The sequence below is a fragment of the Choloepus didactylus genome, chromosome 15 (genome assembly GCF_015220235.1).
Source record: "Choloepus didactylus isolate mChoDid1 chromosome 15, mChoDid1.pri, whole genome shotgun sequence".
NCBI classification, from domain to species: Eukaryota; Metazoa; Chordata; class Mammalia; order Pilosa; family Megalonychidae; genus Choloepus; species Choloepus didactylus.
The window spans coordinates 57,610,573-57,632,997 of NC_051321.1; the positions used below are offsets into that span (position 1 = coordinate 57,610,573).

General features: G+C 39.8%; 1 protein-coding gene across 1 annotated transcript; it reads left to right on the forward strand.

Annotated features, from left to right (window-relative positions):
* The first annotated feature begins 5,883 nt into the window (after nucleotides 1-5,883).
* Nucleotides 5,884-15,384, forward strand: LOC119509929 (skin secretory protein xP2-like). Its single transcript, XM_037803900.1, has 3 exons — nucleotides 5,884-5,989; nucleotides 14,450-14,645; nucleotides 14,679-15,384. Exons 1-3 carry the CDS (start codon nucleotides 5,884-5,886, stop codon nucleotides 15,382-15,384), a joined length of 1,008 nt encoding a protein of 335 aa, XP_037659828.1.
* Nucleotides 15,385-22,425: the final 7,041 nt, after the last annotated feature.

The following is a 22,425-nucleotide window of genomic DNA, read 5'->3' on the forward strand; positions in this document are numbered from 1 at the left end:
TTGCATTCCAGCAGCATTAGCAAACTAGAACAAGCGGTATATAGGGGGAAAATATACCTATTGCAAACTATATCCTACAGTTAGTAGTATTTTAACATTCTTTCATCAATAGTAACAAATGTACTAAGAATCTCATAGTGGTGCTTTTTGCTTTTTACATGAGGTTTCTGTAATCTTCATAGACTTTGGCTGCTGCTTATCATAAGCAAGAAAAACAGAGATTAGCTTTATTTTACCATCAACTGATTATATCAACAATCTCTATTTTTTAAAATCACTTTAAAGAAAAAAAGATACAGGAAGATTAAGCAAAAGAATCTAATGTTCTTTTGCAGAAGGTGATTTATGGAAGCAACCCCTTCTTTACTGGGGTAACAAACAGATGCATATTATCAGCATATATTAATATATATGTTACACAGTAAGCTCCATAGTAGACACTCAAAAGATGGTAGCCATGTGCAAGACATGCAAAGTGCTTCATATGCAAGATTTCATTTAATTCTCTTGACAACTCTATGAGGTCTGTGTTCTGGTTTGCTAATGCTGCAGTTATGCAAAACACCAGAAATAAATTGGCTTTTATAAAGGGGGTTTATTTGGTTACAAAGTTACAGTTTTAGGCCATAAAGTGTCCCAGGTAAGGCATCAACAAAGGGTACCTACACTGGAGTAAGGCCATTGGCACCCAGAAAACCTCTGTTAGCTGGGAAGGCACGTGGCTGGCATCTGCTTGCTCCCAGGTTGCATTTCAAAATGGTGTTCTCCAAAGCGTTGCTCTTGGAGCATTTTGTCGTCTCTTAGCTGAAGCTGCTCTTCAAAATGTCGCTCTCAGTTGCTCTCTGGCTGGGCCTGTGTGGCTCTTTTTAAAGTATTCCAGTGATCCAATAAAGACCCACCCTGAATGGGTGGGACAACACCGCCATGGAAATAATCCAATGAAAGGTCTCACCCACAGATGATTGAGTCACATCTCCATGGAAACTCTGAAACAATAGGTTCCAACCTAATCAACACTAATATGTCTGCCCCCACAAGACTGCATCAAAGATAATGGTGTTTGGAGGGATATAATACATCTAAACTGGCAAAGTCTGCAACCCCATTTTAGACGTAAGAAGACGAATCTTCAAGAAGATAATTCACTCACTCAAGGTCACAAGGCCATTACGGAATCTAAACACTGCACTATGCTATTTACCAGAAAATAATTATGAGCTCAAATCTCCCAAAAGATTAAAAAAAAAAATGTATTAGATATTAGATACATGCATATATGTATATCCTTGCCTGAGTTCTGAAACACTTTCAAATTTTATCATTTATCTACACCAGACTTAAATAATACATATGAAGCTCAAAATAACCTTAGTTAACACTGTCTCACAGGAGACCATGTAGGCAAACACTAGCCAATGCCAAGAATCCTATTTGTTTGATTCGGATGTGCTAGATCCTAGATGTGGGAAGGCAAATACAAAAATGGAGAAAAAACATAAATATGATTGCAACAAATGAACCATCTTAAGGCAAGGTGTTAATAATAGGATGGTATATGGGAACAGTCTACTTTATATATGCTTTTTCTGTAAACCAACAACTTCTCTATTAAAATAAAATAAAATTAAATTAAAAACACAATATGCTCTCTAGGAGCCCAGTGCCCAGTTTGGAAAGATGTATTAAATAAATAATTCCAATAAAATGTGGTAAATGCCATAACAACTGAATGTACTGAAGTACTACATACCTATAGAAGCGGTGACTCTCACTTATCTAGGGAAATTTAGGAGGTTGCCTAGCAGGGGTGGGAGGGAACATTTGAGCTAGATCTCAAAGGCTTTGTAGGCATTTGCTAGGAAGAGAAAACCAAGAAGGGCAGAAAACAGAGAGAAGACTTTTACAAAGAAATGGAAGAATGCAAAGGCACAGCCAAATGAGAGAAAAGTTGGGAGAAATAAGGAGAGCATGGTCAGAAGTTTCAGAGAAAGCAAAGGGTGAGAAGGGTAATTGTGTTGGGACAAGATGGCCAAAGGTTTTCTGTACAACACTAATACGTTTGGACTTTATCCTACTTACCATGGGTAGCCATAAAAGGTTTTTTAACAGGAGAATGATATCTTACCTTTATTTTGTCAGGATTCAGTACAGTGGCCAGGTGTCTATTGGACAACAATGTGGAAGCAGGGAGACAATTTAGGGAATTGCTCAAATAGCTCAGGTGAAAAATGATAAGGGCCAGAGTCAAAGCAGTGGCATGGAGTTGAAGAGAGGTTGGATTTCCAGTGTGGGAATAGAAAGTATTTGAACCTCATTATATGAGAAGAGGACAAAGGTCTCGGTAATGGCTCAGATTTCTAACTTGGACAGACCACTGTCACTAACATAATGGGCTTCTTGAGGCATTCACATGAACGAGCATTAGGTATCTACTCATCCTTCCAGGGTCTTCTTCAAATTCTGGTCAAGCATACAGTTCAGAATTAACTCACTGAGAGATTGTGCAAAACCACATGTACTCGTTTTCACTGACAGCCTCCCCACAGTTCAGATCTCAGAGCACAGAAAATCTTTAAGCTGGTAGAAACCTTATGAGGAAACTCTGTAGAAATTAAGTAATTTGGCCAAGTGGTTACAGATTTTTAATAATAGACTGACACCAAATTTCCCAATTCAGAGAGAAATTCATTATACTGATTCTTAACACCTGGAAAATTTCACATTGATAAGTTGTACACATTAAGGGAGACTCAATGGAGACTTAAGTAGAGATCCATAACCACCTAAGAAACACCATTTCATACCCAGTAAGAACTTTGCAAGCCAATCAAACTTCAAAAAGCAGGATGGAGCCCACAGGAGATTTGAATTATTGTTTATATACCCACTGTATTGGGCTTCAATAGTCTAAAAGGGCCACCATTTCTTGGCATACATAATGCTTTAAGAAGATAAAATATTGTCAAACCCTCAAAGAGATGCTAAAAATCCAAATCTCTTAAGAATTCAAATTTTAAAGTGTCCAAGCATCACTGAGATGTTATTTGCTACTACTTGTATTTTGCAAGATGCTAAATTAATTCAGAAAAACAGCTATCATATGAAAAGAGCAATGCATTAAAAAAATAAATATTAGGAGGCAGGGCAAGATGTAATGGTGAGGTGCAGAATCTAGTTCCTCCTCTAGAGCAGCTGATAAATAGCCAGGAACTGTATAATACAGCCACTTCATGGACGTCTCTGACTGGTCACACATCATACACCAATGTGGAATGGATGGAATGGCTGGATTGCAGCAAAAAAAACTGTAGTTTCCCTGGCCAGGGGGCTGGCGCCCCTCCCCCTGCCCCAGGCACTGCAGACTGTCTTGGAGCTGGTTCTCTGAGGGTAAAAGAAACAATCTGTGCTGGGAGCAGGGAGGGGGGATCAAACCAGCCCCAACTACAGAATGAATGAACAAATCTGGACTGCTAAATAAAAGCTCCAAGTGCAGATAAACCAGGAGCGGACACCAAAGGAGCTGGGAGGAATCCATTCAGGAGAGAGGAGGTGGGGCTGAAAACAACAACAAAACAGAGACTTTGGGAGTTGGAGGTGTTCAGAATAGTGGAAAAGGGCTGGGCTCCAAGAAAATGGGGCACACAGAGACGGGTACCAACTTGGGCTCTGGCTTTCAAACCCAGGGAGCTGGGGTCCGGCTCTGAAAGGTCTTTTTTTTTTTTTTTTTTTTTTTCCTTCTTCTTCTTTTCCTTTCTTGCTCTCTGACTCTTTATCTTCTTACTTTTCAATAGCCCATCAGAGCTCCTGCTTCAGCACTACCCTAGGCAAGGGCAGAATTAAGAATTAAAGTTGTATGAGAATAACTATTCAGGTGAAAGAGATAATAGCCTAAAGTGCTTATCTTTAAATAGTCCATACCCAGACTGACAAAACTTGGCACACTGACTGATGAACAGAATGGTGAACAGTGGTGTATGGTGTATGAATGCCATAGAAAATTGAACAACTGCAAAAAGGAATGAAGTTGTGAGTCACGTACCTAGGTGAATGGATTTTGAGGACAGCATTTTGAGTGAAGTATGCCAGAAATGACAAGACAGACATTATAACACCTCATCTAATATGGACTAACTGTAATGTGTAAACTCTGAAAATTGAATCTTAGAGCACAGGTTATCAGGGGAAGGCTTAATGTAAAGTTCCCTAGATTGTAAGCTCTTGCAAGCAGTCACATCTATTCCTGAATTATAATGGCTATCTTTAAATTCTGAGACGCTGAGCTCTTTGTGTACAACCTGGTTGGTTTCTGGAACTTTGTGTATCTTTGTGACACCTGAAACTCAGAGCTTGAGCTCAGCAGCTATGAATGTCAGTGTTATCTCATACAGCAACTGTTAAAAAAAGCTGAAAAAGAGTCTAGACTTCAACTATAGATATGAATGAAGCAGATCTGGTTAGAATAAGACAAATCAGACCAAAGGGTAAAGGATGATACTCTGTTTTCAACCCCCAACTTCTGTGCAAGACCAAGGGAAAAGATGTTTATTTGGTGCAAGATCTGTATTTTCTGTAGCACACTAAATAATTTAACTTCTATGGTTAGTTTGAACACCGTAAGTACACGGAGCTTTGAATGGGAAGTGAGATCTGGTGGGTTTGTACAGGTTGGGGTGAAATCCTGAGAATAAAAATGTATTTGCAGGGCCCCCCTGAGGAACTGGGGGAAAATGCAGAAATGTTGGACTTTCCCACCTGGGTTATTACCGATATTCTCACAAACACTGAGGACTACCAATTTTTGTAGGCCGAGCCCTCGATCTGGGGGCTTTCCCTTATGAAGCTTGCTACTGCAAGGGAGAGGCTAAGCCTACTTATAATTGTGCCTGAGAGCCTCCCCCAGAGAACCTTTTTGTTGCTCAGATGTGGCCTCTCTCTCTCTCTAAGCCCACTCAGCAGGTACACTTGCTGCCCCCCTCCCCACATGGGACATGACTCCCAGGGATGAGCCTGGACCCGGCATTATGGGTTTGAGTAAATCTTCTTGACCAAAATGGGGAAGAGTGATGAAATAAAATAAGGTTTCAATGGCTAAGAGATTTCAAATGGAGTTGAGAGGTCTCTCTGGAGGGCATTCTTATGCCCTATATAAATATCCGTTTTTAGCTTTTAGGATGTTGGAATGGCTAGAGGGAAATACCTGAAGTTGGTGAACTGCAACCCAGTGGCCCTGATTCTTGAAGATGATTGTATAACTATGTAGCTTACATGGTATGACTGTGCAATTGTGAAAACCTTGTGGCTCCCACTCCCTTTATCCAGTGTATGGACAGATGAGTAGAAAAATGGTGACAAAAATTAAATGAAAAATAGGGTGAGATGTGGGGATAGAATGTTTTAGTTGTTCCTTTTCATTGTATTTGAATTTTTTTTGGAGTAAGGAAAATGTTCAAAAATTGATTCTGGTGATGAATGCACAACTATATGATGGTGCTGTGAATATTGATTGTACACTGGGGATGATTGTAGGGTAAGTGAATATATCTCAATAGAACTGAATTTAAATAAATAAATAAACAAACAAACATATATAAAAGAATTGTTCATACAGCACAAAGCAATTTGAATTAAATAAACTGCCTAATCGTATAATTTGACTCTTACAATTCTGAGATAAAGTAAGCACTATCATTATGCCATTTTGTAGATGAGGAAACTAAACTGCAAACAGTTCAGAATCACACTTATGAATCTGTTTCAACATTTGTGCATTCTCTGACTCTAATTTTGTATCCCTTCTACTAGATCCCAGTGCTTCCCTTCTGTTATTATTTTATTTAAATTGTTGAGAAACACAGAAAACAGCATTATTTATTTATTGTCAGCATGTCATTGGATGGTACTATCGATGGACCCTTACACAAGAGCAAGGCCTTCCTCTGCATATTACAGATAAACCTGAAACTCTCATCTGTGTGCCGCCCACAAACAGGTGGGCACTGAAAGAACTAAGGGTGTAATCAATTTCTCCCCAGCTTCTACATCTATCATTAAAATAATTGGGTGACCTTCTTGTCCAAGCAGAGTGCACCTACCAAATACCAGCAACACCTCCACAGTAGCAAAGGGTGAACACTTTCAAAGGCTGATAATTTTGAGCTGAATTTTTAACGATGATGACTTTTTTAAACAGTCAAAATAGTTAATCTTACAAAAATGTACAATAGGTACAAAACATAATTATAACCATTTTAAATTTAAAACTATCAATTTGGAAGGACTACAAATGGACTGTAGAAAGTGAAGGTAAATTAAAAAGCAATCTATTTGATGCAGTGCAGAAGCAGACAGGAGTGACGCGGGGCTCCCAGCCAAGGAATGTGCACCACTTCTAGGAGCTGTGAAGGCAAGGAGGGGGATTCTCTCCCAGAGCCTCCCAAACAAATGCAGCCCTCCCAGCCTCTTCTGGACGTCTGTCTTTGAGAAATGTAAAATAATAAATTAGCAATGTTTAGAGAAAAAAAGTGTGATCTATCATACTTCAAATTTAACTTAGAAAAGCAGTGTTATAATAGTAGATGATATATCTGCCCTATCACTCCCTCCCCAAAACACACATCTAGATCCTTTAAGGATAAAATATATACAAACCAGTATTTCTAAATACAATAAGCTCCTAAGCATCTTCTGTATCCATGAAGAATGATAAGGATACTGTGAGTGTTATTTTCTTTATTTATTTATATCCTTTTATCTCCATAGACCACTCCCGGGCACTGGTCCCCATAAGCAGTCATTCTAACATGCTCACTGTGTATCTTTATGTAAGTGTTCTTACAAAATGTACACTGTGCTGTGCTAATGAATTTTTAATTCACATGAAATATTTAATGTTTCTATACCTCACACTTTTACTTTTTTCACCATATTCTTAAGATCCATCCATGCTACTTTTTTTTTCTTTCTTTTTTTTTTTAAATCTAATCTGTGGCTTCTAAAAGCTGCAGACGACTCCAGGATGTGCTCCACCACCTCACCTTTCCCTCTCCCAGCAGTGGTTGCCCAATTCCCTTCCACACTGATAACACAGCAGTGAATAACCTCAGACGTGTCCACCTAGGAATTATGGGACACATTCCATGTCCACCTATGGGGACAAAGTTGCTGGGTCACAGAGTGAATGACTAGTTAATTTGCTGAAATAATGCCAGATTGCTTTCCAGAATAGCTGTTCCAGGCTACTCCAACAGAACAATTAAATGGTGAAGCCAGAACACCCCAGTCTATTACTCTAAAATCCAGGCTTTGTCTTTCCATGCCACCTGATTTCCTCCTCACAGGTATGTTCAAAGCTGTCTTTTGTAGAGGGAAGCCTGTGATAGAAGCTATAAGAATATGAACATAACACCACAGAAAGTACAAGGGGCAGACAAAGTTCAACAATAGAAAAACTATCACTTCTATAATATCTGTTAAATATAACAAATGTTCTATGTACATTATTAATAATCCTTATAACATATTGTGAAGGAGGTGTCTTCATCCCCATTTTAAACATGTGGAAACTGAAATTTAACTTACCAAGGTCACACAGGTGCTAACTTGCAAACTGAGACTAAAACACAGGTCTTCCTAACTCCAAACTTTTTTTTCTTACTATAAATGGGCGTTTCTTTTGAGGGTGATGGAAATAATGGAAAATTTGTTGTGGTGATGCGTGTATGACTCTGTATACTAAAACTCATTGAATCGTACATTTAAAGTGGGTGACTGTTGTGGTTTGTAAATAACATCACAATAAAGCTGTTTTAAAAAAACTTAGGTTTTCCCTCTGTCACTATATACTTTCTTTTACAAGCCTGTAAAGTCTTACTTAACATCAATGTCTCTTTTCAAAATCAGCCTTCCATGAATAGTTACAATAATATTTTTTTAAATTCTCAGATTAAGTGAATGCCAAAGGAATAATTTGCTCAATGGACTTTCCCCTACTCTTTTATGATCATTCATTTCCTAAACAGGTAAAGATATGAGTGTCACAATCATAGGTGAAACCCAGTCAGTTATAGCCTGACACATGGATGCAAATCTCTCTCAACATACATACTGCTCAAAAATGTAAGGACTAACTGTAACAACTTGACAGCTAGTGGAAAACACTGTACCTCAATTGTTCTACCTCACACCATTCAAAAAAAATCAACTTGAGATGGCTTGCTCTCAAACATAAAAGCTAAAACTATTAAAGCTTCTGGAAATGTTTCTATAGAAATATAGAATATTTTCATGACTTTGGAGTAAACAAAGATTTCTTAGAGAGGACACAGAAAACACTAACTTTTAAAAACCAAAAAAGTGATGAATTGTACTTCTTCAAATTTAAAACTCCTCATCAAAAGTAAATAGTGAAACAATGAATAGGCAAGCTACAGAGTTGGGTAAAACATTCACAAATCATTTTTCTGACATCTTTATATTCTGTATTCAGAATATATAAAGAGTTTCTACATAAAAACAAAGCAACCTAATTTCAAAGGTAGGCAAAGACTTGTACAGGCACTTTACAAAGGAAGATATAAGCAGACGAAAATTGCTCAACGTCAGTAAGCTTCAAATTAAAACAACAATGAAATACTGTATTCACTAGTGAGACTAAAATTTAAAAGCCTGATAACACCAAATACTGGAGAGGATGTGGGAAGATAACTCTCTTTCACAGCTAGTGGGAGTGTAAAATGAGTACAGTCGCTTTGGGAAAAGGTTTGGCAGTTTCTTATACAGTTAAGCATGTACTATTCTCTGACTTTTCAAGCCCACTCCTAGGTATTTAGCCACCCCCATCCCCCACCCCCCCAAAAAAGGAAAAAAAAAAAAAAAGAATACATATCTCAACAAAAAGATGTGTACAAGAATATTCATAGCAGCTTTATGCAAAATAGCCAAAAGCTGAGAACACTCCAAATGCTTGGTGGATAAACAAATTGTGGTATACGCGTACAAGGAAATACAACTGAGCAGTAAAAGGGAACGACCCCCTAAGACCAAGAACAATATAAACGAACACCAAGAACATGCCAAGGGAAAAAAAACAGGCACAAAAGAGAACATATAGGCAAAACTAATTTATGGTGGAAAAATGAAGAACAGTGCTTGCCTGAGGGATTAGGGGGAGGGCGTTTACTTGGGAAAGAACACAACAGACTTCTTATAGAGATAGAAATATTCTATGTTGTGATCGTGTATGACATTTGTCAACACTCATTAAATTGTAGCCTTCTAATCGGTGAATTTTATTGCATGTAAACTAAACCTCAATAAAAGTGATTATTAAAGTTGCACACACACCAACTCACAAACAAGGGAAAGAAGAATCTGGTATGCCTCCATAGAGACAGGATTTTAAAAGTCCTGTTCTACCATTATATCATCTAACAATCCAGTTAGAGACTTCAGTTCTCTCATTCTAATCTAGATAACTGAGGCTCTACTTGGTATTTATTTCATTCTCAGTGGACAAAGAGAGACCTGATCAATCATTTTTACTACAAAAGTCCCTTCTCTACTTAGTTCATTTAAACCACCTGCTAAACATTCCAGAGAGTAAGAACTAGTTTTTGTTCATCTGTGCTTTCCCATGTGTATGTCTTACATATGATGACTGCCAAATAGATTTGGGGTAAATAAATTATTGATTCAACTTTTAAAAACTCGGCATATCACTGTAAGTGGTATGCTGAAGATGGCTAATACCAGCCTGCAAGAAAGCCAATTCTGTGTCTCTCTTTCCAGCTCCATGCTCAATGGCCATCTATTAGTAGCATCAACTCAGCCAAAGTGGAAGTGTTTACACCACAGAAATGGGCAAATGCTGCAAATCAGGACTTTTTTTTTTTTTTCAGAGAACCAGTTTATAAGCATACCATTGAAAATATCTCAAATTAAAAAGGAGACCTGGAGGGCCCACAGAGGCCAAGCAGTTAATCTGAGTGAGTAAAGTTGGCTAGATAAAATGCAATAGGGAATGGCAAGGACTACAGGTCCAGTGTTACTAGATCGTAGTGTCTCAAGAGAAACTGGACATTCAGATTTTTACATAAGACTTCCCAATATTTAAATGTTAAATTCAAAAAACTTTTAGACCTTGTGTGGACCAAGCAAAGCATGTCTGAGGGATATATTCGGTGAACACCAAGTTAACGTACTTGCTAGTAACCCAAATCTCTGTTGTACCTTCATACCCGTGCACCATCACTTAAAACTATTCCCTCTACCCATAACTGCTCTCCACCTACTATCTGAAATGTCCCCATTTATGAATACCCCATTAAAATCCCTTGTCTGTGGTGAGTGCTCATTTACCAGCCCAAACTCACTGGGATGTCCTCAAGCCATTAGCTCTTGGAACTAACAAGTTCCTTCTATTCTACGATGTTGTCAATTACAAAAAGTACAATTGTTTTAAAATAAGCAACCTAAAAGTTTCCAACATTTGTAAAATTATTCTACCAGGAATGCCAAAATGTGAGGGAAAAAATGATGCCACTTAGAAACAAGGAAATGTATAGCTTTTATTATTCATTATCTATACCTCGCAGGATTTTAATTTGTTTTACTCATACAGACTGTTACAGCTGAATGAACCTTAGATACAATTTATTCCAATTCTTTTCTTTCTCAAAACTGAAGTCCAGATTGGTGGTACAATTCTGAAGTTACAGGGCTGGTAAGTTGGAATAGGGATGCCAAACCTCACCTCTTGATTTCACCACCACTGCTCTCTCCATTACGCAAGCAGACATGCATTCCAATCCAGTTTCAGGCTTTACCAAATTGCAAGTTGCAGAGCCTTCCTAAAGCTCAGTTTCTTCATGTATAAAATGGAATAGGGTAGTAATATCTAACCATAATTTTGAAGTATAAAAGCAAAAAATGCAAAGCATCATCACAAGAGGCAAAAGAAATCATGGCTGTTATTATTACTAGGCAATGTAGTTATGTTTTCCAGATGCTTATGTCTCCTCTATTCAAGTGGACTTCTTGAGAGCAAAAAACAAGACACTGACCATGCACCTGAGCGTGCCTTTCACACAATAAGAGCTCAAAAGTATTTGTTGATCAAGTCATTACAGCTGCTCCCAAATCTGAATGCCAGATCCTTCTCATCCTTTATTCAATAATTCTTTTTAAAAATATTAATTAAGGACATACTGTGTACCAAGCCCTGTGTTTGATGCTAAAAAGCAAAGTTGCAGTCACAGAGCTGCTCTTTCCTAGATCCCATATAAAATATTATAACATGGGAATGAAAAGGGGAAGAGAAGACCTGCACTTGTATGGCAGAGCCTTGGCATCCAGCCTTAGCATTTCCCAGAGAAGCTACACAGTGCACAAATGTAGCTTGATGCTGGAGGGACAAAATAGCTACTAATGAATCACTGTAGTTATCTTCAAAACAATTTGGGAAACAGCCTTCCCAGTTCTCCCGACCTGCATTAGGGAAAAGATCTATCTTTTATTATGTGCTGAAGTTAAATTAATTCAGTTCTGCCCCTTTATCCTACCAGGCCAGGTCCAAACAGTCATGCCATTCTCAGAGAACAAAACATATGTTAGGTCCAATTTTCCAATATTTCCCTTTCCCCTAATATTATCTGAAAACTGCAGTACTAAGTATCATCTGAAGGAAGACATACGAAAATATTTTATTTCATATTTTAAAACTCTAACTCCAAACACTAGATCATTTAATCTTTGGGTATTAATACATATTATCAAATACCAGAGATAGTTTATTCTGGAAACAATACTATCATCTACTCAGAATTGAAAGCCTATAATGTTTATGTGACTGCTTTCTTTTTGCCTATCATAAAATACTTGCTATTTGATCCATACAGGACCTTTCCAAGAGAAGGAATTCAGAAGCAATTTCTATAAAACATCAAAGATTTTATTCTATTTTGGTGCCATTGATCTCACCCCCATGGTTAAACATACTGGATTGGTTCCTGGAAAAATGTGTGCCTTTTTGAATAGGCAAATCCATTAGAAGATACAGTTTGCTCACTTTCAAACATGTTGGGACAAGTGTCCAGGGTGTATTTCTACCAGATTTTGGAGATCATACCACATCTTCTAGAAGCCAGTCAGGAAAAAGACACACTTCACGTTTGAGAGCTCTCTCAATCTATAACTAACCAGAGCTGGGCTTCCAGTACTTAAAAAACACGTCTAATAGAAAGTAGACCAAATAACTTCAAAAAATTATACCGTGGATACAAGGCTCCTAAATCTGAATGCCAGTATGTTTCCACATATTGACACTGGATGACGATTAAAACTTGCAATTAAATGGCCTTGTTGTTTCAGGTCCCTTAGCATTAACCCAACATCTCACTGGCACACCATGTTCAAAATCCAAGGGTAGAGTTATGTGAACGACAGCTCGGTCATACCTACAAGGAAAGGTTATTGTAGACCTGATAAGATCCCTAGTAACCTTGATCTTTTCAGAAGGATAGATTTTAATAATGGGAGTCTGGAGAAGTTGTAATGAAGTCAAATATTCCAATTAAAATTCAACTTAAATATTCTAATTCAGAATCATTCTTGGGTAAAAGCACCAGATAGTTGGTGTCATCAATTTCAACTACTTGGTTTATTCAAAAAGTTAAAATGCTATTTATATAGGCTAGAATTTCACTAATCCCCAATTTGGATTACAGTGATTTATTATAAAACATTCTACAAAAATATACAAACATTTTGCACAAATGGATAACTTTTAAATAAAGAAGTTACTAATTGGAAAGCAAACTGAGAACAACCTCTGAGAATTGAGAGCAATTACATTCTTTTCAATCACCAAAATATTATTCTAGAACCAGGCATGCTCACTTGCTCTATAAACCCATTAACACTCTGTAAGGGAGAAAAAAAAAAACAACAATAAAAAGAATTTGATTTACTGAAAAACGGGAAGCCACAGTCCTAATGTAACCACCACCAGAAAAATGCAAACAAATTCAAAACCCATGGTGTTTCCTTGGATTTCAAAACACACCACTGGTCTTTACATTGTTTGAAGGACACTGAGCCACATTCTCTGCCATGGAGCTGAACACATCACCACACAGATTACGAAATGGATATTTATTTATGCCTTAACGAAAAGAACACTGAGAACCATCAGAAATAATAGTCTAACTAGAGTCCAGATTCACAGCTCATTTTTCCATCCTCCAGTGATTTGGGAACTAAGAGAAATCGACTCTCTATATACTAGTAGCTGGGTTGGAGACATGGACTGATTGCTTTATTTCAGTCAGTTTTTGTTTCAGAGCTGTTAATGGTTTTAATTTACATTCACTTTCAATACTGAAATTTTGCTTTCTTAAAGATGCACAAGTGTGAGCCCAGGTCAGCAGATTATCAGGAGGCCTGAAATGCTGAAGCAGCAATCCCTGTCCATTCCCACACTATCCCCCTCAAGTCTGCAGCCCACCTGCAGTGGCCTACCCTCCTGGACTAAGGTCTGGCATAACTCTAGGATGACTCCTGAACTTTTATGGGAGAGTGACTGCTTCCAAAATTAGACAAACCTCACTTATTCTCAAACAAGCAAAATCAAAACTTGGAATCAAGGTAAGCAATAAAAATCACCACTTGATTTTGTGTGGGGATTTCCTGAGATGACAAATAAGGGAAAGGCATGCTAAAAGCAGAAGTTTTGTGTGTTTCAAGGGCAACTACATAAATTTGAGACTAGTAAACTATTGCTTTCAAGGCTACTCAAACTGCCTCATTTTTAAAAACTCAGTATTTATCTTTTTGTTTTCTAAAATAGATAAAGCACGCACGTAATTAAAAAAAAAAAAAAAGAGGCCCAAGGATAGGTGAAAGACATGTCTCCCTCCCACGGGTCCCCCAGACCCCCTCCCCAAAGACAACTACTGTTTCTTGAGTACCCTTCTGTAGACGTTCTCTGCACATGCAAACATACGCGAGTGCTTTAAACCAATTACCCCATGTTATACACACTGGCAGCTCCAAAACTGCCATTAAACGTCTCCGGGTTTAAAGGTAGTAATCTGCTGAGAAAGGCGCGGGGAATAGTAGGGAGACAAGAGACTTATCTGGAAGCTGAGGATATGCACATCAAGCACCCGTTTTTTACTTAGTGTGTATTTACTCGAATGCCTTTGGAAGACTTTTGAAGATTGGGGGGGGGAGTAAGTCCCTCACAAGCCCCCCCACCCACCCTTGGTACTGCCACTATATTCGCACTGGTCTGCACTTTTATGTCCCAATCTTTAAAGTATAATTTATATTTTCACTGGGTTAAATGACCTAACTCACCTTTAAAAAAAAAAAAAGCCTAACTGAAGGTAACTTTCAGAACCAGGTGATTTCCTCCCTGGCATACATGCAGCCTACTTCGTTGTGTCCTTAGGAAGGGTTCAGCCTGGCACGAAGCTGGACGGCCGAGCCAAGAACACAGAAGCCCAAAGAAGGGAGACAGAGGTGAGGGCGTCCCGAGCACTGGGCCGCGCTTTTCTTCTTTTAGACAAATGTTTCAAAACAGAAGCCCCAAGTCCTCAGGCCCTCCCTCCTTCTTCGGGATGCTGGAGCGCTGGGCGCTGGGACAGGTAACGAGCGCTGCCCCCTGCCGCACCTGGAAGCCCAGCGCACTCCGAGCGCAGCCCGACCCCCACGGCCCGCCGGAATCGGGCATCGCACCCCCGCCCCGCTTGCCTTCCCGGCACCGCGCGGCACCCCCAGAAGGGCCGGGCTCCAGGCAGCGTCCTCCGACCCCCAGAGCTCCCGAATCCCCCTCCCAGGGCCTCCCTTAAGTCCAGATTTCCGCGCGCCCCTGCCGGGAAGGAAGCCACAGGTAGGGGGGCGGCGCGGCACTCACCTGCGCAGGAGGCGTGCTCTCGGCTCCAGCTGGAGAGGAGGAGGCGGAGGCCATGTTGTGGGGCTGCTGCTGCTGCTGCTCCTTCCAGGAACTCTGCTCTCCCCTCCCCGTCTCGCTCGGCTCCTCCTGCCCCCAAAAGTGCGACTCCTTTGGAAAAAGTTCGGCTGCGGCTCAGGAACGCCAAGCGCGGCTTCGCGGCACCCGCCCCGTGCAGCGTCTCCGCCCCTCCGCCCTCGGAGTCCGCAGCGCCCGCCAGGTGCCCGCCGGGGCAGTGGTGGCGGGGGGCGGGCCGGGCTCAGGTAGCGGCGCGGCGGCGGGGCCAGCGACCGAGCTCAGCGCGCTCCCCGCCGGCCGCACGGCCCCAGCGAGCATGCCCAGGCAGCTCGGCCTCGCACCCCGGGGGTTCTGGCAGGGTTCCGCGACAGGCCCGCGGGGGTCTGAGCAGGACCACGGGAGTGGGAGCTGGGTGACCTTACCAGGTGGGGTGGGACGCGAGGGGCACAGCTCCAGGAAACGGGGAGGGCCTGTTTTCTGCGGGCTGCTAAATAGGGGTCCATTAGCCACCCCCAAAATAATAATAAAGTAGTAATAAAAATATTCTCTTGTGTGATTGATATTTATTCAAATTTAAATGAATAAAAGCATCGTTCGACAATTTTTTTTAATTGTTGAACTATAGCATAAAATCTGTAAAAGCAATGCAAACCAATTCAAAACAATATCCTCAGCCTCCCTTCCACCCCACCCAAATCCGCACTATCCCCAAAGAAAACCAGATGGCCTCTGCTAAGTCCCTCCAGTTAAACAATACAAATCTGGAGATAGGGACCAAGCCTGACCCAGAAAGGAAGTGGGGAGCGGGACCTCCGAGTGCCCTTGATTCTAGGATCTCAAATGACAAGCGTTTGTGGAAGCTGCTGTCCTGGTCAGGGATCCGGGGACAGCCGGGAATCAGGCCGTAGCCTGATGGAACTCAGTATTCCAGTGGGAGTAGAGGAGAGGGGGCAAGGCAACTGCCCTCACCTAGTGTCTCCCAAAAGGAGGACCCCTCGCTGGATCACTGGAGATAGATTAGGGGCTGCAGGGACAGGGCATTTAAATGACAGCCAATCACTAAGTGAGAAAGTTATTCCCTTTTCACTTCTCTTTCCATTCTTCTGATTACAACAAGAAGTAGTGCCTCTCAAACAGTGGCTAAAATCCCTTTTTTATCAGAGAGAGGGGAGAGAGCAGGCCCCAGGTAAGCACTAGTATCTAAGGAGAATTTACACCATTGTTTAATTTTCATTGTTTGTTGTTACTGTTACTTTCTATTTATGGCAAGTTAAAGTGATTTTCCATCATGGTAGGGATCCAATTTCCTTTTTAAGCAAGCATTTTTTCAAAAAAACTTATGAAGAAAGATAATAAAGAAGTAATTGGTTGGGACTGACCGGGATAAACAAAATTTCTGAAGGTAGGTAAGGGATGCCTGAAGTATGGGTAACCAAAACAGTGTCTTTGCCAAGTAGTGACAAGGGAAGGCCAGAATAACTCCTAAGCCAGTGAGCAGATAGCTGTGCCTCTGATTTAACAGCTAGCTTACTTCCTCCATAACACAGGTAAAGGCTCAAATAACATTATAACATTTACTGGGTGGGCATCTGCTCTGTGTCAGACCCTGTACTAAGCACCTTATTCATATTATCTTAGTGAGTCGTCATTAACTCCTTGTAAGAAAGGCAGCACAATCTGGAAGCTGAGTCTCAGAATCATTTAGCTGAAGTCACCAACTAATAGAGCACCAATAACTCTATAGTTCCGGCATCCTTAACCTGAATTTCATAAACTGCTTTTATTAGCTTTTCAAAGAGATCTGTATGCTCCCTGAAAGGTGAAGAACCTCTGTTACCATTATTTACAGGACAATCCCACTCCTTGGGTTAGAGGGTCCGTGAGGGCAAAGGCTCTGTCTGAAATCCTCCTGTACCCCCACCGTGCCTAGCCTGTGCTTTATCCCCTAAGGCACTCACAGGAATTAGTTGATCTAAATTGAATGTGTGAAGCAGACAAAACAGACTGTAAGAATGGGGTGGGGGGGGGGTGCCTGGGGGAGGGCATCATTGTGGTAAATCCTATACACACACAGGTATTTTACAAGCCGGTGCACTAGGACCAATACAGCCACAGGAGCCATCTTAAACAAGAGGCAAGCAGCCAACCAGGTAGACAATGGAGGAAGGTACAAAAGCTCTATAGGAAGTTAGCACAATAAGCAGCACCTGGGAGACAGCCCAGAACGAGGTGCCTTCCTGCAGAACCATCCCATGGCAGTCTGTTCATCTGGGGCCGTCTGTTTCTGAGGAACACTCATGTTCAGGAGTATCAAAGACACTTCCCCTCCTCCACAGGCAGGAGACACAAATGAAAAAGAGTCTGGGAGTCTGGAGGCATTTCTCCTCCCTTTAAAAATTGAAACTGAAACAAAAACCTTTCCATGCAACACAAGATGGCCTCTAATTTAAGCCTCTTTTTCTGTCTCTCTCTTCACAGCCAAGTAACTTAAAAGAATAATAGTTGACACCAACATTCCTGCTCTCTCGCTTTATTCAAACTCATCTAGGCTCTGCCCTCCTTGCTACTTACTGAAATTACTCTTCTCAAATCACGGTTGACTTCCTATTTGCCACATCCATTAAGGTATTTTCCAGACCTTATCTCAGTTGACCTTTCAAGGGCACTTAACACAATTGACAGCTACCTTCTGCTTAAATGTTGTCTAGGATTTTGACCTGTCTTCCTTCTCACAGCATGCGTTTTCTCTCTGTGATGTCATTCACATCGTCTTCATCTATCACATAATGACTCCCAAATCCAACTAGACAATTTCCCTGAGCACCAAACCCATACTTCATCATGTCCAACATGGAACTCGGCATCTCTCCTCCCGCACCACAAAGATAACAAAGAGCCACCTCCTCTACCAGTCCTCCCTGGCCTAGTTAGTGCTACCGCCAAGCCACACACTTCTCCAAGTCAGAAACCTAGGAGTCATCTTCAACTCTGCCTTCCCCATCCAATCAGATACTGAACCCTACATAATTCTTCAAGATACCTCTTCTTATCCATCTCCACTTTGACCCTCTACTAGCTACCATTTATGGAACAATCACTATGTTCCAACAGGGCCACTTGCATTTTCCCATCATCTCTCGCCTCAACAACTCCAATAGCCTCCTAATTTTGTAGTGCATCAGCTCTGCCATCCAATATTAGGATTCTCCTAAAGTGTCAAAACTAGTCACATGATTATCCCCTGTTAAAATCCTTCAGTTGCTCTCTCTGTATTTTCGGATAAAGTTTGAACTTCTTACCCAAATCCCTGTCCACTTCGTCCACCTCATCTCAAGCGGCAGCTCTTCAACCCCTTTCTCCATCTCTATCTCAGGCATACCACACACAGCCATTCTGAAATACTTGCATTTCCCCCAAACACCGAGGCCGTTGTCTTTCTGCAGCCCATCTCTCTGCCTACAAAACCCTTTCCCCATCTTCTTTGTCTGGTTAATACCTACCTATTCCTTCACCAAATCTGCGCTCTGATAACACATCTTCAAGGAAGACTTCCCTGACCCCCTTTTCTGTTAAAGTGTGATTCATTGCCTGTTCTTTGTATTTCCAAAACACCCTGCAGCATACCTCTAATTATTTTGGATTATATGTCCAGAAATACTTTTCTGCAATTTAGAAATTTAAGAATTGTGAAAACCAAAAATGTTTTCATATGGTTGTGACAGTAACCTAAACTGAATTGATGTGATACTATTTATAGCCTTTATTCCATTTAGTGTCAATATTCATATGTTTTAATTATGGGGTCCTCCCCCAGACCCCCTTAGGGGTGTTAGGAAACATACAGTTTGTGCACTCTATTACCATTCTAAAAATTCAGAATTCTGAAACGCATCTGCCTGAAGTGTTTTCAGATAAGGGTTATGGACCTATATAACTATTGCTTTCCTTGTCTGTCTCCACTTTTAATCATAAGCTTCTTGAAGTCTCAACTGTATTTTTTTCATGTCCCAGCCCCTAATACTTAATGCAGTTTCTGTTTCAACAGAGATTTGCTGAATAAATTCAGGGTGTTTTTATGACCTTCCATAGGACTGATTCCCAAGGTTGAAACCTGACACCTCCCCTTGCTTCCTGCATGGCTATCCCTCCTCTGGGCTATACTATCCCTTGCACACACATCAAATTTCTCACTGTATATTAATTGTTGGCATAGTTGTCTGTCCAGTGATACTGAGCAGCTTGAGGGCAAAGATGGTGATGCATTAATCTTTGTATTTCTGGGTTTGCAGGGCCAACTACAATGTCAGGCACATCATACAGTGGCTCAAAACATTTTGCCGAAGACAAAGGGAAGAAAGGAACAGGGGGAAAAAGGGAAGGAAGGAGGAAGGGAAGATCAAAAAGAAGGATGAAAGAAGTCTCAGAGAGGGTGATTTAAGCCTATAACAGTGGGTTCCAAGTGCGATCACTTCACAATATTTGTTATATTTGTGCATTACCTTATGTGATGGTTAGGTTCATGTGTCAACTTGGCCAGGTGATGGTGTCCAGGTGTCTGGTCAAGCAAGCACTGGCCTAACCGTTACTGTGAGGACATTGGTGGCTGGTTAATAAACAAGAAGGCTGGTTTATTAAATCATCAATCAATTGGCTGCAGCTGTGACTGATTACATCAATGAAGGGTGTGTCTTCCACAATGAGAGAATTCAATCAGCTGGATTTAATCCAATCAGTTGAAGACTTTAAGTGAGAAAGTTGGAGGACCTTCCCTTCTTCTTCAGCTAGCCAGGGAAGCATTTCCTGAGGAGTTCATCAGACATCTTCATTGGAGTTGCCAGTTTGCTGCCTGCCGTATGGGATTTGGACTCGTGCATCCCCACAGTTGTGTGAGACACTTTTATAAAATCTTATATTTATAGATATCTCTTGTTGATTCTGTTTCCCTAGAGAACCCTTTATTACTTAATATTCTATTGAAATTAAATTTGCATTTATTTATCTAAACAAATTTATTTTTTATGGAAACTTTGTTAGTATCACAAATGGAAAGTCACTTTTGCTTACACCAAATAGACGGTAGTCATGAACATAGATAATGATGAAAACAAAATATTATTCTTATTTCTTGTTTTATCCTGTTGCTTGCCTGAGACCTGGTTTATTTGTTAAAAATGAACCTTAGCAAGTGTTAAAGGGGCATGAAAGACTGACACCAAATGCAAACTTTCTCCTTGATGTTAACAGAAGGAGTAAAAGGCAACCAAAAAGTTAATAACTTAGTATGTGATCCAGTAGTCTTTAATGCCCTGATACTACCTCATGTTATTTCAAGAACTACTAGTAGAAGATGGACTGTATGTACCTTCCTCTCTCTCTGCTTCTACATTTACAATACTGATCCACAATAACAATTAGGTACTCAATTCCTTCCAGAGTAGTGTGTACAAAAATTAGACTAATCAACAATTAGTTTAAAGAGTAGGAATTTTCCACCTGGCCATTAGCAATAGAGAAACACATTTCTCGCACAGTGTATGTGAAATCTCTAATATACAAGGAAACAAGAGTTAATACAGAAAGTTTTAGCCAGTGAGAAATTTTTATCTAAGTTCTGGAGATTATAGTTAGTGAACATGTGTTTGTTTCATCAAGTGAGCAAATAGTAAAAAAGCATTTCTCAAATAGTAGAAATATGTATTTGGTTACCACTTACCATGGAGGCTGTGATTGTTTGTAGAAATATGTTCCTTAATTTGTAAATTTTATGAGGGAAAACAGCTCCCCAAGCACAAAGTAGAACCAAAATGTTTTTTCTCTTGTGGCTTTTGGCCTTTCACCCCCATATATGGTATCAAGAGGGTAGAAACTCATATAAATATACAGTAAAGATCATAGCTTAGCAATATTTTTATCAAGGTCAACTAGAACAGCAGCACTATGTTTATTTATTGAGCTAGTTTTGCAATCCCATGTGGAATATGGTTAAATAACTTATTTTAGTGTCTGTTTCTATTCTTAATTCCTTAAATTTCTGAAACATTTGACAGGAAATCGATTATTCTGTAATCTGTGGAATAAGAAACACTATCTGGCACAACAAATTTCAGATAATTATTGTTTTTTAAAATTCAATCACATAAATAGATAAATAGAAAGATTAGATAGAGATAGTGATCGAGATAGAGATAGAGGAGATGGAGAGAGAGAGAGAGATGGGAGAGAGAGAGAAGAGAGAGAAAGAGATGGATATAGATCTATGGTGGTTCTGGGTAGGGAAGAGGGGGTATGTTGGAGTTCTTAGTATGGATTTTGCATTATTTTTGCAAGTGTCCTATAAGTTTGAAATTCTTTCAAAATAGAAAGTTTTTTAAAATAACCAATCAAAACTCATAATAGAGTTCCAGCAAAGATCAGTGTGATTAACTCTACTTTATCTCCGCCTTTTGATTATAAGAACTTTTCATCAATTCCTTTTTGCTCACCTTGGTCTGTGCTTTTTAAATACATACTATAAAGTGATTACAATATAAATAACAATATCAATCTTCAAAAATACACATAAAATATTAACATAAGCCAAAATGAATTAATTAGCAATGGTGAATACATTGGTAACTTTCAGCCACACGTTAATAAGGAAAAACAAACTTTTCTGTTACCCTTGCCTGAATTGGAATGGAATGAACTATGATTCTAGTTGAAGGTGCTTAGGAAAGACAAGGAAAGAGAGCCTTTGTTTTATTCATTGTCATGGCATCTAGGACATGGGGGAAAAGGAATGAAAGAAAGTTAGACCTGGGAGAAAGAACTTCCAATTAAAATATTTTCTCTCTTTTCTGACACTCCTTTTAGTTCCTTCTTGCTACACCCTTTACTCTCCTCTACTCTAACTCTGCTAAAACAGGACCTGGTTCTCTTAATTCATGTTTTCTTCTTTGTCTGAACAAAGAGAAAAACTAATCATGAAGCTACTTGGCCTACCTCATGCACTTTTTGCTCCCAGCTCCACTGGATTGCCCATTTTAGCCTTTATGTTTTATAAAGCTGTTTCTAATGACCTAATGTTGGGATAAGCACAAGAGAATTCTGATCATACACCCACTCTTGTGATATGAAACCTTGAGTTTCAAATCTGGTTTTTAAAATTCAAACTAGAAAATAAAGAAATCAGATCTAACAAAAACTGGAAACATATTAACACAACTCCCTAAGACTACCCACAAACCAGCTCTACCCTTAGGAAGTCCCAAACATTTTGGTCTCTTGGACATCCTATAACTGATAATTTTATTTTGTCATACTCTTTCCTTTGTCCTGTCTTTCAAGTGCAATATATAGCTTGCTTAAATAATTTCACATTGAAAAAAATTGGAGAATCATATTAAATTCTTGTGGACACCCTTAGGATACTGATAATTAGCGATGACAGGCTTACTAAAAATTTGATTACTAGAGAG

Bases quoted from the DNA above. Each gene is read 5' to 3' on its own strand.
- LOC119509929 (XM_037803900.1), top strand. From the start codon at position 5,884: ATGTCATTGGATGGTACTATCGATGGACCCTTACACAAGAGCAAGGCC. The intron at 5,990-14,449 runs GTGGGCACTGAA...TTGTGTCCTTAG, and splicing joins TGTGTGCCGCCCACAAACAG to GAAGGGTTCAGCCTGGCACG. The intron at 14,646-14,678 runs GTAACGAGCGCT...CGCACCTGGAAG, and splicing joins AGCGCTGGGCGCTGGGACAG to CCCAGCGCACTCCGAGCGCA.